The sequence below is a fragment of the Eurosta solidaginis genome, chromosome 2, assembly GCF_040869045.1.
Source record: "Eurosta solidaginis isolate ZX-2024a chromosome 2, ASM4086904v1, whole genome shotgun sequence".
NCBI lineage: Eukaryota > Metazoa > Arthropoda > Insecta > Diptera > Tephritidae > Eurosta > Eurosta solidaginis.
The window spans coordinates 42,401,282-42,419,516 of NC_090320.1; the positions used below are offsets into that span (position 1 = coordinate 42,401,282).

Consider the following 18,235-nt stretch of genomic DNA (forward strand, 5'->3'; position numbering starts at 1 on the left):
CAAGCCGTTCGAAACTAAACGAGGTTTCAGACAGGGTGACCCCCTATCATGCGATTTCTTTAATTTGATGCTGGAGAAAATTATACTAGCTGCAGAACTTAACCACACTGGAACAATATACTATAAAAGCGTGCAATTACTGGCATATGCTGATGACATTGATATCATCGGCCTAAACACCCGCGCTGTTAGTTCTGCTCACTCCAAGCTGGAAAAAGAAGCGGTAAAGATGGGTTTGATGGTGAATGAGGACAAAACGAAGTACCTGCTGTCATCGAGCAGAGAGTCAGCGCATATGCGCCTTGACAACCACGCTACTGTTGGCAGCCATAATTTCGAAATAGTAAAAGACTTCGTTTATTTGGGAACCAGAATCAACACTAGCAACAACATCAGCACTGAAATCCAGCGAAGAATCAATCTTGCCAATAAATGCTACTTTGGACTAGGTAGGCAATTGAAAAGTAAAGTCCTCTCTCGGCGAACGAAAATCATACTCTACAAGTCACTTATCGTACCCGTCCTGCTATATGGGGCAGAAGCATGGACCATGACAACAGCAGATGAAGCGGCTTTGGGAGTGTTCGAGAGAAAAGTTCTTCGAAAGATTTATGGACCTCTACGCGTTGGCGATAGCGAGTACCGAAGAAGATTTAATGATGAGCTGTACGAGCTATACGCAGACATCAACATAGTCCAGCGAATTAAAACGCAGCGGCTGCGCTGGCTAGGCCATGTTATGCGAATGAAAGATGATGATCCGGCCAAGAAAAATTGTTTCTATCGGAACCCGCCTATGGAATTAGAGGTAGAGGGCGGCCCCCACTCCGTTGGAAGGACCAGGTGGAAAACGATTTAAACTCCCTTGGTGTGACCAATTGGCGCCGGTTGGCGGAGCGAATGAGCGACTGGCGCGCCTTGTTGGACGGCCATAACCGTTTAGACGGTTAAGCGCCAATTAAGTAAGTAAGCAAGTAATGTGAATAATGGTATAAGTCGACTTACACCGTTTTTCCATAAATCAACTAAATAAAAAGATCACGATTACATACACATACCATATTAATCTTAGAAAATGATAGTGATATTTAAACAAAGACATTAGCTTCATTTATCGAAAAACGGTATAACTCTCTAATAAAATTTTGCAGTTGTGAAGCAACGAAATGGTATGAAAATATATTCACTGTCGTAGACCAGAAAGAACTGAAAAATAAAAGAATTGAAGTGGTTTCAAAAACGACTAAGCAGACAGAGAACTCCATTGTTAAAAATAGAAAAAAGGTTAAAAATGATAAAAGTAGTAAAAACAAGTAAGGAAGGCTAAGTTCGGGTGTAACCGAACATTACATACTCAGCTGAGAGCTTTGGAGACAAAATAAGGGAAAATCACCATTTAGCAAAATGAACCTAGGGTAACCCTGGAATGTGTTTGTATGACATGTGTTTCAAATGGAAAGTATTAAAGAGTGTTTAAAAGGGAGTGGGCCTTAGTTCTATAGGTGGACGCCTTTTTGAGATATCGCAATAAGGGAGGACCAGGGGTGACTCTAGAATATGTTTGTACGATATGGGTATCAAAACAAAAGTATTAGTGAGGGTTTTAAAAGGGCCCTTAGTTGTATATGTGAAGGCGTTTTCCAGATATCGACCAAAATGTGGACCAGGGTGACCCAGATCATCTTCTGTCGGGTACCGCTAATTTATTTATATACATATGTATGTAATACCACGGACAGTATTCCTGCCATGATTCCAAGGGCTTTTGATTTCGCCTTGCAGAACTTTTTCATTTTCTTCTTCTTATTATTGGTAGGTGTCACACCCATTTTACAAAGTTTTGTCTAGAGTTATATTTTGTGTCAGAAAACCAAACCAATTACCATGTTTCATCCCTTTTTTCGTATTTGGTATAGAATTATGGCATTTTTTTAATTTTTCGGAATTTTCGATATCGAAAAAGTGGGCGTGGTCATACTCGGATTTCACCCAATTTTAATACCAAGATAAAGTGAGTTCAGATAAGTACATGAACTGAGTTTAGTAAAGATATATCGATTTTTTCTCAAGTTATCGTGTTAACGGCCGAGCGAAAGGACAAGGATTGTGTATAAAAACTGGGCGTGGCTTCAACCTAAGCCTTTCTTCACTGTTATCGTCCTATAATCTAAGCCCCTACCATATTTCACAAGGATTGGTAAATTTTTGTTTGACTCATGGCATTAAAAGTATCCTAGACAAATTAAATGAAAAAGGGCGGAGCCACGCCCATTTTGAAATTTTCTTTTTTTTTTTGTATTTTGTTGCACCATATCATTACTGGATTCGACTTTTGACATAATTTACTTCTATACTGTAAAGATATTAAATCTTTTGTTAAAATTTGACTTTAAAAAAATTTTTTTTTAAAGTGCGCGTGATCGTCATCCGATTTTGCTCATTTTTATTCAGCATACATATAGTAATTAGAGTAATGTTCCTGGCAAATTTCATCATGATATTTTCAATGACTGCCAAATTACAGCTTGCAAAACTTTTAAATTACCTTCTTTTAAAAGTGGGCGGTGCCACACCTATTGTCCAAAATTTTACTAATTTTCTATTCTGCGTCATAAGTTCAACTCACCTACCAATTGTTACCTGTTTATCCGTCTTTGGTAATGAATTATCGCACTTTTACGGTTTTTCCAAATTTTCGATATCGAAAAAGTGGGCGTGGTTATAGCCCGATATCGTTCATTTTAAATAGCGATCTGAGATGAGTGCCCAGGAAGCTACATACCAAATTTCATCAAGATACCTCAAAATTTACTTAAGTTATCGTGTTAACGGACAGACGGACGGACGGACATGGCTCAATCAAATTTTTTTTCGATACTGATGATTTTGATATATGGAAGTCTATATCTATCTCGATTCCTTTATACCTGTACAACCAACCGTTATCCAATCATATACTCTGTGAGCTCTGCTCAACTGAGTATAAAAAGATTGCTAAAAATAACAAAAATAAATAACAAATAGCATTTCTAAATAATAGAATATATGTATTTAACAATGGTTATTAATGTATCTATTATTTTGTTTAATAAAGTATCTCAATCAAAATATTTGATATTCGATCTATGGAATAACGGTATAACTCAAAAAAAAGAAATCATCCATTTTCTAATAAAATTATTTATATATAAAATATATTACTTTTTCTTATCAAGGCATCATACTATCTAAGATTTTACCAAGTAGGTTAGGTTTCGACACCCCTCCACTACCCGAACTACCCGTACCTACGGGGTTTGAAACCAAACCCTGCGCTGATCCGTCTGATCAGCCCTTTTGACCCGCCGGGAGCTTTCCCGGCTGGCGGCGACCTGCTTCTTAGCACTCTCCGCACCTGTCACGTCCCTCGCACCATGACGACTTTCGCCGTCACTCCTACCCTCCTTTTTAATCGTCTTCGTGTCCATTCTAAGAAGTCCCCCCTCAAGGCCGCTATCCGGAGCCGATTGTGTAGTCGCCCTTCAACGGTCCCGTGGTTATCTATGCTGCGCAGGGAGGCCACGCGAGGGTTGACGCATTACCTTATGAGTAATGCGTTCAGAGCCAGACCGGACGCAAAGCGGGAAAATCTTCAACCGCACCTACACCACCAACTTAACGGCGACGGAGCCGGAACGTACCTTGAGGCCCGCCACGGTTTTAACGGGACGTGGGCAGGTGCAGCATTAGCCTACCAGCCATTTCGATAGGGTTTCACCCCGACCTACTAAGGTGGCAGAATACTGCACCTACCAGCCCAAAGTCATCAATTCCTATCCATAGTCAAAATCAAGTCCCTAACAATCCGGTTCGTCACCGTTGAGTACCGATCTTGACCCTTAACAGGGTCCTCCCTCCCCTGAGCTCGGCACAATGACTCAGGGGTGCGGGTTTTATCGAGTTGTCCTCTCTAGATCCGCCATTATCAGTAGAAGCAGGGGCACCTCGTGCAGGACGTGACAACCAATCACGTGTGACAATTCGTCACTATGGCCGGTATAAGACTGATACCAGTCCCTGATCCAGAGCCTGGAACCACGTATGATATCCAAGCCAAGTATCTTAACCCCCAAAATTCACACTTTGAATATAAAAAAAAATTCATAGCACTCCAATATGCTCTCACATATAAATTCGTTTCATATGAAAGTGCTTGAATTTCATAGAAGTGCAAAGAAAACAGCACTTTCATATGAAGTCAGGGCACGTCGGCATGATCTTCAAATTTGAACTAACAAATTGACAACAAAAAATTCTTCAAAAATATTGTAGCACTGAGAAAAATTTTTATACAAAATTTATTCATTAAGGGGACCATAAAAATTCTTTAAATATTTATAATAAGGTTTTTTTGTTTTTTTTGTTTTTTTTTTCAATTTAAAAAGAAATTCAGTGTACTTATAAATTTGTATATGTATTGTGATTCACACTTCAATATAAAAGATTTTGAACATCCCTGTTCCTTTCGTTCGTTTTGTTGTTTCTAATAAAATAACTCTTAATTATCTGATGAAAATATTTATTTAAACAACTTTCACGAAAAATTTTCACCTTGAGGCAAACAATTTTTTAATACTTTCAGTTTTTCTGGCATGCACTTTTTAATTTTCCTCAAAATTCTTTGATTTCGTAACGCATAAATCATGGCGGAAAAATACAAGGTGGCAGCATGGTGACATACCTACAAACATAAATAAAAATTCCATGTACTTTGTTTTTGTATATTCGATGGACAAATGTCAAAATCGTACTGCGCCGGAAGTTGATGTATTAAACCAAATAAAAAAAGTTTATAATCAGCTGTCCCATGCTGCCACCTTGTATCGTTCCGCCATGGCATAAATATAAATTTGTGAAAAATATCATTTGTCACAGAACATTTCTTTCATTCGTTTATTTACTCATTTATATACGAGCGCATGTAATGCACTCACTCTCCGTCATTGAGGCATAAACTCACTTAGATAATGAAATTATTTATTGCCTGTTTGTTTCCGCGCCACAAGGAGCAACAACAAATTTGTGCTAAGCTACATGATGCCATTTTTGCGTTAAGCGTTGTAGCCACAGTTGCCATATTAAATTTTTTTTCGAGAACTAAACTACTTTTGGAAAAGGACTAGAAAATTATAAAAAAATTGCAAGTTTGAAGATATGCATTAGACTAGCTCTTCCACAAGATGTTATAAGCCATTAAAGTTCAGAGCCGTAACAAAATACACAAGTCCGCAAAGACAAAGAAATGCTTTTTGCCACTTTTAAAGAATTTGACCCACCACTTGTATACTGCATGTCGCCGATATGGTAGCTGAGCCTAAAGCAAGTACATTAGGGAAAACTCCAGGCCTGTCAAAATAATGCACTCAGAACTACCTGGGGAGTCGTCCTTGTATCCAGAACTGCATCTGCAAAGTGAGGCGAGAATACTCCCTATAAGGAGAAACAAGAATTGCTGAACAGTTTATGTTGAAAACACAGAAGTCTGCGGCTCACAGGTACTTAAGGAGTCATCTGCGTAAGCTCTATGAAAAAATTCGGCACTCAAGACTTCAGCCGTATGAAGAAAATAAGCACAAAAGGGCCTTCAGATACATCCACAAAAAGTCGTCAAACTAAAAAGTGTCACAAATGCCGCGTGAACCCAGTTCTCTCACTTATCTTACTTATTCAGAATCAGCCCCGGCATACACAACGTATGCCCTTCGTGTAACGTGTTCTTACAAGATACCAACCATCTTTTCATTTGCAATGTGGACCCAACATCTCTAACAACTATTTCTCTTTGGTCCAATCCAAAAAGGATATTGATGAGAATTTGTGAGTAATCGCACCAATTTGATGGGGCGAAGCACTGCTACAACAACAACAAAATGATATAAGCCATATCGAAAGCATTCTCAGAAGTGTATTATCTGCATAGAACCGATAATATATGGAAGACCTGACATGTCTCTGCATTGCTTGAAAAACTATCGATCATCCAGTTTCAGTAGCATGTACTAGCAAAGCCAAGCAACCGCAATAGTAGAGGAAATATTGTACGAAATTTACCAATTTTGGTTCAAATAAAGAAAAGTAGCAAGACCATTATTGCAGCTCCCTTACCACTGACCGACTCTATCGTTGTTACGGGAATGGTAGAGATAATGCAGGTAGGAAATGTGTTATTTTGTTGTTTTATTTATTTATTTTACACATTAACTTTGTTGGTATTATTTTCACCTGTCTTATTTGCCAAATGCGTCGCAAGTTACCTTTTTTCACAGTTCAATAACTTCTTGTTGAAGAACTCGAATTTACTTTTGGTAGCCTTTTTTGCTGTTACTCTTGACGTTTTTGGCTTTTTATTTTCGTTGGGTAGATGCATCTTGCGTGTGTTTTTGTTTTAAGTGAAATATCCAATGCTCTTGTTGACAAAAAATCTACAAGAATTTCATCATACTGGCAAACAAAAAGGGTATTTAAGGGTGCTTGAAACCTGACTTCTGACGCACCGGTCAGTTTCAAATACTTCAAAATTGTACGGTTTTGTGAGCATTATTGAGTCTGGTCAATCTCTTCAGCGAGATAAGTTCTTCTATGACTTTTAAGCCGACATTCTTCACGGAGGTCCTTCAACCTGCAACTTCGCCACACTATCGTAGTGATCGAAGCCTTCTTCCCCATAATTTTTAATGCAAGGTTATCGTGATTTTGCGGGATACCACTAAATGAGCTGTAGCGCTTCCACATTTTGTAAGTCTTATGTTAATTTTCAGCTAAACCAAGCTTCAATAACTAGCCGGCGAAGTGCCTGTTCAGCAATGCATGTTAAGCTGGAGCCAAGCATCTGCAGTGGAAATATTCAAACTCCTTCTATCCCCTCATTAACCCTATAGCTTCGACAGAAGTCATTCGTTGAGATGCCATGCTTCCGCGGTGTTCTCTTATCAGAGACTGCACCGCTAATATCTCGATCAAAGGACCTAAGGAGAGAAGATTAAGATTGATAGGGAACTTAGATTGGTTCTCACTTAAGCGAAGCCAAATTTTCCGGACACCTAAAAAGTGGGTTCCAGTACCCATTTGGCATTGGCTTCCCGGTTAGTGCAGACATGAGGAAGTGTTTACAAGTGGCTAGAGGAGGAGCGATGTTCCTTTCCTGAAATACCTCAGTCTGTTCAGTGACTTTCTCGATGAGCCTCGATCTACATCACCCTTTGTTGTGCACCGAGAGGCTAGTTCGTGTAGCGACTGCGTGCAATCTATTGCGGACGTGTAACGGACTTAAGATTCTTAGATATAAACCCTAGAGCAGCCTCCTTAATAGTTGTTGTTTCTGCCTGAAAGATGCTACACCAGCCTATTACTTAAAGAATGCAAAAGATCTCTTGAGTAAATACCACTGCTCACTTTGCCATTAAGTTTGGCGCCATTCGTAAAAATGCTCTGAATTCAGGGTATGAAGAAAAGTTATCTCCAATTCGTTTCAAGTCGGGATTCTTGTAGAGAATTGGTTGTCGAAAGGAAGGGTCGGAGTAGCATTATGTAGTTGAAGAAAGTTTTCCGGAATGGTTTCTGGTGTCACTCCAGGGCAATACTGCATTCAGTCTAACCGCTTTCCAACTCGCCATAGAGGAATATTCGGAGGAGCTTGAGCATAACCTCTAGAAATTTTGTGAATGCGGAGGGTTGTGTTTGTGGCATTGCGGCTGACCGCTGTACTCTAGTTTCTGTTGCTGTACATTTCTATGCATAATGTGTGGTTTTAAGCCGCACATTTTTCGCAAGACTGCTTCACAGGCATAGATGGTAGTTGGCGCTTAACCTTTTAAACGGTTATGGCCGTCCAACAAGGTGCGCCAGTCGCTTCTTCTATCTACCAACCGGCGCCAATTGGCCACACCAAGGGAGTTTAAATCTTTTTCCACCTGGTGCTTCCAGCGGAGTGGGGGCCGCGCTCTACCTCTGCTTCTATAGGCGGGTTCCAATAGGCATATTATCTTTGGTGAGAGTTTGAGCCTTACCTAGTTTAATGTTGATGTCAATGGCTTGAAAGGAGGTGTTTTGTAGCGTCTGCTGAATATAACCATTTCAGTATTTGCAGTATTCGTTTTGAAGAGAGTTGCAAAAGAGCAGTTTTCTAGGAAGATTAAATCAATCTGCTGAAGTGGGTCTAGATTCTGAAGAGGTATATCCATTGCTGTTAGAGCGATGTCATCAGCGTGAGCAATAACATGAAATCCGTTTCTTGGCCTCCGAGTTTCCCTGTCTATATTGTCGCAAATTTTTTCCCAAGTCCTTCTGTACCTTCTTGACTATCTTCTTAAAGATTTTTACGGCATCTTTGTAAGCTTGCCCAGATCTGGTAAGCTTCGCTCTATTGAGGAATTTTCTGCTGAAAATTCTGAGCGTAGAAGTTCTTGAGCTCCACCATCGTGAACCATAAACGATACAACGTTAATTCGCTCATCAATTTTAATCAATTAATAAGTATTTGATAATGAGTCGCATTTTTTCATTATTTCGAAATTTTCGATATCGAATAACTAGGCGTGGATATTATCCGACATGGGTAAATATAAACTTTTACTACGCTGATAGTTTTTATATAAGGAATTCTTTATCTTTATTGTTTACATTATACCTTTTAAATCCACCCTTATCCGAATAACATTATAATACCCTTTGCACAAGAATAGCTGGGTATAAAAACCGTTCAATAATTACTCCTCTAGCAAGCTAAAAGGCTTAGAATATTCCCGCAGTAGGCTTATATGTCATAGGAGGCAACTAAAACCCATAGACATAGGCTTAGTCAGATTTTTTCGATACTGATGATTTTGATATATGGAAGTCTAAATCCATCGCGATTCTTTTATACCTGTACAACCAACCGTTATGCAATCAAAGTTATAATACCATATGTACAAGTACAGCTGGGTATAAAATTCTTATACTTCGCTCTTCATCGTAAATGATACACTAATTGAAATTTGCAACCAAAATAAATAATTCCCTGAATCGCAAAAGCTTTGCTCACCTACAATATTTAGCTCAAATTAATTTCATATGCAGCAAGTATCTACCTTTGAGTAATTTTCAGCTTAATTAAATAAAATGTTATAAGACACGACTTGCTGCTTATCAAATTCTTACACAAATTCAAATCTGCGAGGTCTCTAGTGCACATTGCATATTTTGTCTGAGTTAGCATTTTTATATGCATCACTAATGTGGAGTGCAAATTTTGACAAGATAACAACAACAACCTCTAAAAAAATATTAAATTACATTTCACTTAGCAAATCAGTGCAGCGCATAAAATTTGCATGGCCATCAAGAACATAAAATCTAAATCAAAAATATTGCCAAATCTTCGCACAGTAATTGCGCACTCACACTCACGAGCACACAGTTTTACAGCCGCACTACTCGCACTGTCAAATATAAATCTGTTGTGATTTTAATACATTATTTTATACTTTTGAAGTGTGAAATTCAATTTAAGATTTTGCATAAACGCTACTCACCAATACTGCCACATTTTTCTTGCATGATAAGGTAAATTGCAAAGTGCAAAAGTTAATACGAAAATGATGAGCATGCGCACCACACCACGCCGCGCACGCAATACATTATTTGAAGAATGTGACATGTGGTTGACGCGCGCTCGTTGATGTGGGTTGTGTGGATGCGGGTGCGGGTGCGAATGCGGCGACGAATGTTGATGATGTTGAATAAAGCTGTTTTTGTTGCTGCTATTTATGCTGCCACCACTGATGGCATTATTTGTGCCATTGTTGTTATTGTTGCTGTTGCTGCCGGTGCGGCATGCTGATACAATGGGTCGTTCAGAGTCCAGAGAGACCTGAAATAGACGAAGAAAAAGGTAATTTATTGCGTATTTGATGAAATTTAAAGTTTAAAGAATAAGCGATATTAAAAAAACAAAACACAATTTTAAGATATTGTGAGGATAAAATCCCCCAAAGTAACTTTTTAATAATCATCTGGTAACATTGCGATATTGTTGCTCACAATGATATTTAATTGTGAATATTAAAACAGAATGAATAAAACATAAACATAATACGTCATGAGATATTGTAATGTAGTATGTAAGAGTGAACCAGATATATGTGGGGTGAAATATGAAAAATGACTGGCAATGATGACATTGGCATTTTTCATGTTTCACCGCAATTCAATATATCATCGGCAATTTTACGAGCAAGACGTGCTCAAGTTTTGTGATTTTTGACTTGCGAATTTTTAAAAGAATAAAAAGTTATTCTCAACCTAAAAGTGTAGTTTCTTTTTTCATTTTAATGAAGCATCAAGTTTGGCGTAGGAGACCGCCCCGCAATTGACGCTATCCAACACACAATGGCCACAATCTGGAGGCGGCGTCCGCCAAGAACATGTGCAGAATCCGATCGAGGGTGAGTTTACAGTGCGGCATAATAAAGCCGTACACAACATGGCGACCGTGAGGCTGGAGCCCGGTCTATTACAACTTTGGCAGCAGTGAAGTGAAGACATAGTGCAGTGAGTGCAGTGTGAGTGGGTAAAGTCATTCCGATTCAATAAAAACGTGTTTAAATCGTAACCTAATAATAAAATTTTTTAAACGGAAGCATAATAATTGCTAATTTCCAAAACGGAATATAATAATAAAAATTTCTAAACGAGAGCAGAGGTAATAAAATTGAAAAAAGACATTTTAATTAAATCGTAATTTAACAATAAAATTTTTTTTTAAACGGAAGCAGAGGTAATAAAAACGTGATTAAATCGTAATCTAATAATAGACGTTTTTAAATGGAAGCAGAAGTAATAAATATGGAAATAAGGACATTTTGATTAAATAACAACTTAATAATAAAATTTTTAAAACGGAAGCAGAGGTAATAGCCAATACTTAAATCTATAATATTAAACAAATTAAAATCTACAGAAATAACTACAAGAAATTAAATTGCTGCAAATGCAAATAACACTAAAATTTAAAGTTCAAATTTAACTAAAACAGAGATAAAGGCTTATTAAGCAGAAATAAACGAAAAGGCGTAATTTTGAAAAACACCGAATTTTAACCTAAATCAAACGTAATAAGAATTGAGCGGTGCTGTACCAAAAAAGACAACGGTGCATTTTGTTAATACACGAAAATCCAACGTGCATAACGGCACACGATACCCACTCCACGCACTCAGCAGCAACATCAGCAGCAGCGAAACCAGCAGCGACTGCGGCAGCGACCTCGACTCCAGCAGCTGAAACAACTCCGGCATCATCAGCATTTACGGCAGCAGCATAATAAGTATAACATATATATACGTATTTACATTTCTTTCACCTACGGGTATTTCTTTTCTTTAAACTTATATATGTATGAATATAAAAAAAAAAAAAAGAAAAATTAAAATTTCGTATTAAATTGGTGTCTTCGTATTCCAATTAAATTAATTTCGCATTCAATATAAATTTTGGATTTTTTTTAAATACATACGGTGGTTTTCGGAAAAACCAATTAAATTTTTTTTGTGACAGTATGCGGTGGTTCCGTTAAACCAATTCAATTTTATTACATGCGGTGGTTCCGAGAAAAACCCAAATTGAGATTTTTTTGAATAAAGCGGTGCGTCCGTGAGTACATTTTAAGATTTTTACCAATTAATATACATAATTTTGAGCCATTTTAAAATCAATCACTTTCATAGATTTTTAATATAAATTTACTGCAGTTTCAATTAATTCTTATAATAAATTGTTAAATATTTCTTTAAATTTTTCCTTCGCCCTTTTTCCTCAACAATTTAACTTCAATCTTAAATTCAACATTCAAACAAGTGCTTTAGTAATTTCATATGTACAACCTTAGAAGTGGTAGACAAGTGCAAAAAACTTCAGATTCAGAATCCGATTCAGATAAATCAGGTTCAAGCTACGAAAGTTTAGCTTCATCTTCGACCGAAAAAGTCACAAACCAGGAAAATAGATTCTCTTTATCAACAGATTTTCCAGGCTTCGAAAATTCTTTCATTCAAAATTCAACTTCTAATTTAGTTTCAAATCTTAGCGATTCAAATAGTGAAATTTTAACTTCTACTCTAAAATCAGATCCTAACGATCCAAATAGTACAAACGTGGCCTCATCTTCTTCTAATTCAGCTCCAGATCTTAACGATCAAATCATGGCAACACCAGAGGATAAAAGAATTTTTATTAACACATGTGCTAATTCCATTAGAGAAAACTACAGTGGTGATCCACTAGCACTTGATTCTTTCATAGACAAAATTGCATTACTCGAACAATTCGCCACTGCAGATTTAACCGATACTTTTGTAGGATTCTTAAAATCAAAATTAGAGGGTAAAGCTCGTGAAGCAATACCAACACAAGTAACTTCAGTTAATGAAATTAAAACAGCTCCGTAATAGGATCAAACCAGACAACTCGAGAGTTGTAGCAGGGAGAATTGCAGCGTTGCACGTTAGCGGTAATAACTATACAGACTTTGCCAAAAAAGTTTGAAGATTTAGCTGACTCACTTGAGCGGTCTCTTATTATTGAAGGGATCACTCAAACGAAAGCTCATGAAATGGCAGTCGAACAAACTGTTAACGTGTGTCGTTTAAACGCAAAATCCAATTTAGTAAAAACCATTTTAGCCTCAACGGCATTTACTGATCCGAAAGACGTAGTAGCAAAATTAATTGTAGAACAAAACAACGAAGTAACTGAACGTCAGGTTTTAGCTTTTCTATCACGTGGTAAAAGTACATTTAGAAATTCATGTGGTAGTTATCGAGGTTTTTACCCAAACCGCGGCTATATTGGTTATAGAAATAATAACAGTTCATTTTCACACAATGGTAACTATAACGGTAATAATAATCAAAGATACAGGAATTATAACGGAAATAGATATCATAATAATCACAATAATAATGCGCGTCCAAATAACAACCCTAATCCAAACAATAGTAGCAATAGGAACAGCATTTCAAGATCCTCAAACGGTAGAGGTCGAAACGCAAACGTTCGCGCTTTAAACGCCAGCGCCCCTCAGGAGCGAACACTGAGGGAGGACGAACTAAGCCAGTAAGCGAACTTCCCTCACCAACAGTCATCTATTGTTTAAATTTAAATTACTCTGATTTTATAGAATTACAACTAAACGAGTCACAAAAATTTTGTTCTTTCCTAGTAGACACTCAAGCCGACATTTCCTTAATAAAAATATCATGTCTAGACAGAAATATTCCCTTAAATACGAACGACATTATTAACATTACCGGTGTCACTTCTAATTCAGTTTCTACTTTAGGTAAAATTACCGCAAATTTAAATTTTTCAAACTTTTCTATTAAACATACTTTACACGTAGTAAATGAAGACTTTAATATTCCATCCGATGGCATACTGGGTAAAGATTTTCTGAAAATTAACAAATGCATTATTGTTTGAGCGACTGTCGTAGTCGCCAACAGCCAACCCTTCTATTTAATAGAACTTAGGCTTAAGAAAACCTAAACATGAATTTAAATGAATTTAGCTGAATTTTATATTGAAGTTCTTTACATATGTACCTTTTACGTATAAGTACGCATTCTGAATTATTTGCACGTACAAATACGTAATATCATATATTACGTACATATTTATTAAATTTAAGAATTTGAAATGTTTGTATTTTACGCTAACACGCGAGCGTATTTCACCTCTCTGGCAACCCCAACAATAAATTTATATTATTATTTTGACATTTCTTTTTATTTTTACTTACTCGAAATTTATCCATCTCGTGTGTGACACAAAAACTTTGTAAAGTCTCCTTTAAAACTCTTTAATATAATAAAAGAAATAGTTTCACTGCATAATATTATTTCTTGTGTGAAAATCAGTTTGCATGTGAAGTGAAGTCCTAAGTGTTAACAGCTTTATTTGCTGGCTGTGAACCAACGTCACATGCAATATCTATACGGCCGCTATAATAGTCAAAATAAAGCATAAGTTAGCTTTTTTGCCGAACGCCACCGCCATCACCATCACCTCATCGCCATCACCGCCGCAGCCGCACCCATAGCCACACAGAAATCAGCCAAAAGAAGTAAGGTAAATTTTATAGTACCACCCCCTTGAACAGTGGTCCTTCGACGCCACTAAGGAAACCAGCGCAATAAAAACGCAAGTACCTTCGCCCTTTTTGTAAACCGTGAGTATTAAATGAGATAATACAACCCAATCACGGAAAAAATACATATAAAAAAAGAAAATTAAGGCAAATTTCATTTTCGAGGATTATTATTTCCCGCCAATAATCCTCATTTCCCGCCAAATTTTCTCAAGTTCCCACCAAATTGGCACATACCATTTCGTATATAATATATATATATATATATATATATATATACATATAGCAATAACCCCATATTGCAAAACTCAGTACGGTATATGTGCAAAGCAAAATAAGAAAAACTCAGTAGTTAGCTACAGTGGGCACACTTGCTAAAAGCACCCCTTATATTTTAATGCGACAAATCTCTTAATAATGTAAAATTTTCTCATTTTAAATTAAAATATCTCTTGTCGTTAATTAAATATATTGCACAACCTCTGCTAACTTCTGATTTCTCCCCATTGAATTAAAAAAATACAAAACGCAAAAAATATTTTCAAATCTCCATACTTGCGTATACATACATACGGATATACAAAAGAAAGAAAACGACATAAGCGGTGAAATAAAATATCGTGCACAGTGGTACAAGAGTGGTGCAGTGCGTATTATAGCACTTTTCTCGCATTAAATTTGCACGCTATAAATTCTCAATCCCCATTAAGAATTTCGATAAGCTACTAATTTCTCTCTCCTCAAAGCCCCTACAGTCCAACAAATCGAAGCTAAATAAGACTCCTCTAAGTCACACAAAAAAAAAAATAAAAATACACATTTTTAGATAATCTCATACGTATCAAAATTATAATAATTTACCCCCGAGATACTTTTAATACGTATATATACATATATCTCACATAATTTTTCCCACGTATATTTAAACCACCCTCATATACATATATTAAATATAGTGCAAACGCAGCACAGTGGTAAAATTTTCTCAGTCTCACCCTCAAATAAATTTAGCTTAAAAACTTTTTTTTGGTTTTGAAAAGTACTCTCTCTTGCTATTTAACGTGAATATTTTAACGTAACTCCCTCACATAGTTAAAAGCAAATACTCTCTCTTCAAAAAAAAAAAAAAAAGTTTTCTCTCTGAAGTTAAATTTTTTGTTGATTCTCAACTCTAAGCGACATAAAACAAAGCTCAAAAATTAGTGACGATGAAACCAAAAAAGGTGGCTCCAAAACTCAAGGAGTTAAAAAATTTAAAATCTCGTCTGCCCCCAAAAAATTTACATCCGAAACGGACAATTTTTTGGAATATTGTGCTCGGTTTAGGTCGACGTCGCTCCAAGACAACACGGAGTCCTCACTCAAAATAAAAAACGCCAATATAGACAAATTTTGGAATAGAGTCCAAACCGTCTTCGATAAGATTGTCGAAACCCCAGATCAGGACCTGCCCGAAGATTTTCCAACATCTGCTAATAGCATATACAGGTCCTGTCTCATAGCATACGAAGACACAAAAGCCCAGATCGAAGACCAGCTTCAGTTGCTTAAACAAGCAAACGCCCCCGCTCCCTCTACCGTCACAACAGGTCCACCCGATAACTCCGGTATTTCGCTAAAAATCCCTCCCTGCGATACCGAAATATTTTATGGTGGTTATGAAAAATGGCCCTCATTTCGTGACATGTTCACAGCCGTTTATATTAACCATCCCAAACTTTCCCAAGCGCAAAAATTGTATCACCTCAGATACAAAACCCAAGGAAAGGCAGCTCAAATAGTCAACCAATTTCCCTTGACTGACGACAACTTTGCCTTAGCGTGGGAAGCCCTAAAGGCCCGATACGAGAACAGACGAGTTCTCGTAGATAACCAAATACGGGCCCTGATGAACTTAAAAACTATCACTACCGAAAACAGTGAAGACATTCAAAGGTTGCAATCGTCGGTAAATAATTGCCTTCAAATTCTCGCCACGCAACAAGTCTCCACAGATAACTGGGACCCCATACTTATTTATCTGGTTACCTCTAAACTCCCAGAAAATACAGTCACGTTGTGGGAGCAATCTCTAACCTCAAGAAGAGAACTTCCCAACTGGTCCCAAATGGACCAGTTCCTCACAACGCGATACGAAGTGGTAGAAAGAGTTGATCAATGGCGCCCAAGTAAAAGTAAATTCACTCCTCCTCAAACTAGGCCGCCATTTAAACCCCAACAGTCACATGCGTTTCCAAATAAACCGACCTCCCACACCCAGTCCCATGTGACAGAGCAGCGGACAATGTACAAGTGCGCTATGTGTAAAACTTCATCTCACCCCCTTATAAGTTGCTTCAAATTTAAGAAGCTGTCGACCTCTAATCGCAGAAGATTTGTGAGAGAAAACAATATGTGTTTCAATTGTCTCTCTCAGTCACACATATTGAAAGACTGTTCCAGTACTCAAACTTGCAATCAATGTCAAGATCGGCACAACTCAGTTCTTCACGAAGACTCATCTCAAGTGCCGAAAAGACAACCCTCACGATTGCAAAGGACAGCCTCACAAGCCACCACCACGAATTCCACAGTCTCACCCGGCAATACTCCCGATCAAGCCAATGCTCTGGATGAAAGCCCTTCATGCTCGCAGAAAAGCCAAGTGCAATCGTTTTATTCCGAAAACGATTGTGAAATAATTTTACTCACGGCTATCGTTCCCGTAGAGCATAAAGGAGAAATTTTTAAACTACGAGCTCTTGTGGATCAGGGATCTGAACGAACCTTTATCTCTACCAGAGCCCAAGATAGACTCAAACTCCCATTCAAACCCTCTAGATTTGAAATATCAGGGATGGGCGGCAAGGTAGTTCAGACCTCAAACAAATTGTGCTCTCTGACTTTGGTATCCCCCGATTTCAAAACCAGAATAAGTGCAGAGGCAATAGTATTACCCCGGCTAACAAAAATGCTCCCCTCGCTTAAGCTCACTAGCGAGCTTCAAGCAAAATGGGCACACCTCAACCTCGCAGACTCGAACTGTCACTCCCCCTCGCAAATAGATCTCGTCCTAGGCAGTGATGTAATACCGCGAATCATCCAAAATGGCGTTGAGAAACTTTCCCCCCATCTTCTAGCGCAGAAAACCATTTTTGGATGGATTCTGAGCGGTAGAGCTCCTGTGTTGGTAAACGCTTTCTGCATGCAAGTGTCAGAAGTGTCCAACGAAGATCTTCACTCTTTATTGCGTAAATTCTGGGAATTGGAGGAAGTTCCCACCAAACCCCAAATAATCCCAGAAGACGAGTTTTGCGAAAATTTCTATGCAGCCACAACCTCACGCGATGATAACGGTCGTTATATCGTAAGGCTGCCGTTTAAACCCAGCTTGCCAGAGTCAATCTCATTATCCCACTCTCGGTCTTCAGCTCTAAGCCAGTTTCTTGGAATGGAGAGAAGTCTGCAGAAGAAAGGGGATTTAAAGACTCAATATGATAGTGTTCTAGAAGAATACCTCACCCTCGATCATATGGAGGAAACCGGCTCCTATGAAAAATTTGACGGAGGAAAATGCCTCTCATTTTATCTTCCTCATCACGCAGTTGTCAAACCCGAGAAAAAGACATCAAAGGTGCGGGTCGTGTTTAACGCCTCAAATAAGTCGGCATCTGGACATGCGCTCAACGACGTTCTTTATACCGGCCCTACTCTCCAGCCCGATCTGATGCTTCTGATTCTCAAGTGGCGTACCTACCAATTTGTTTTTAACGGAGACGTAGAAAAAATGTATCGTCAAATCATAATGCATGAAGACGACAGAGACTATCAGAGGATCGTCTTTCGCTCATCTCCGAGCGACCCCATAAAAGACTATCGTCTGAAAACAGTCACATTTGGTTTGAACTGTGCCCCCTACCTCGCCATACGTACTCTTCACCAACTGGCCAAAGATGTAAAGGAAACTTTCCCCAAAGCCGTCCCTGTTTTGACGAAAGAAACATATGTAGATGACATTCTCTCTGGCAGCCATGAAATTCTCTCTGCTGAAACATCTCTCTCCCAAGTCATCCAAGTGTTAGCGTCAGCAGG

At 38.0% G+C, this 18,235-nt stretch overlaps 1 protein-coding gene across 14 annotated transcripts in view; it reads right to left on the bottom strand.

Annotated features, from left to right (window-relative positions):
- The window catches only part of LOC137239611 (uncharacterized), a 667,247-nt gene that overhangs the window by 218,363 nt on the left and 430,649 nt on the right, over positions 1–18,235 (bottom strand). For all 14 annotated transcript variants that reach the window (XM_067765110.1, XM_067765109.1, XM_067765121.1 and 11 more), the window contains one exon: positions 9,552–9,889. In XM_067765110.1, coding sequence (XP_067621211.1) covers positions 9,552–9,889 — 338 coding nt within the window. The remainder of the gene's footprint in view (positions 1–9,551; positions 9,890–18,235) is intronic.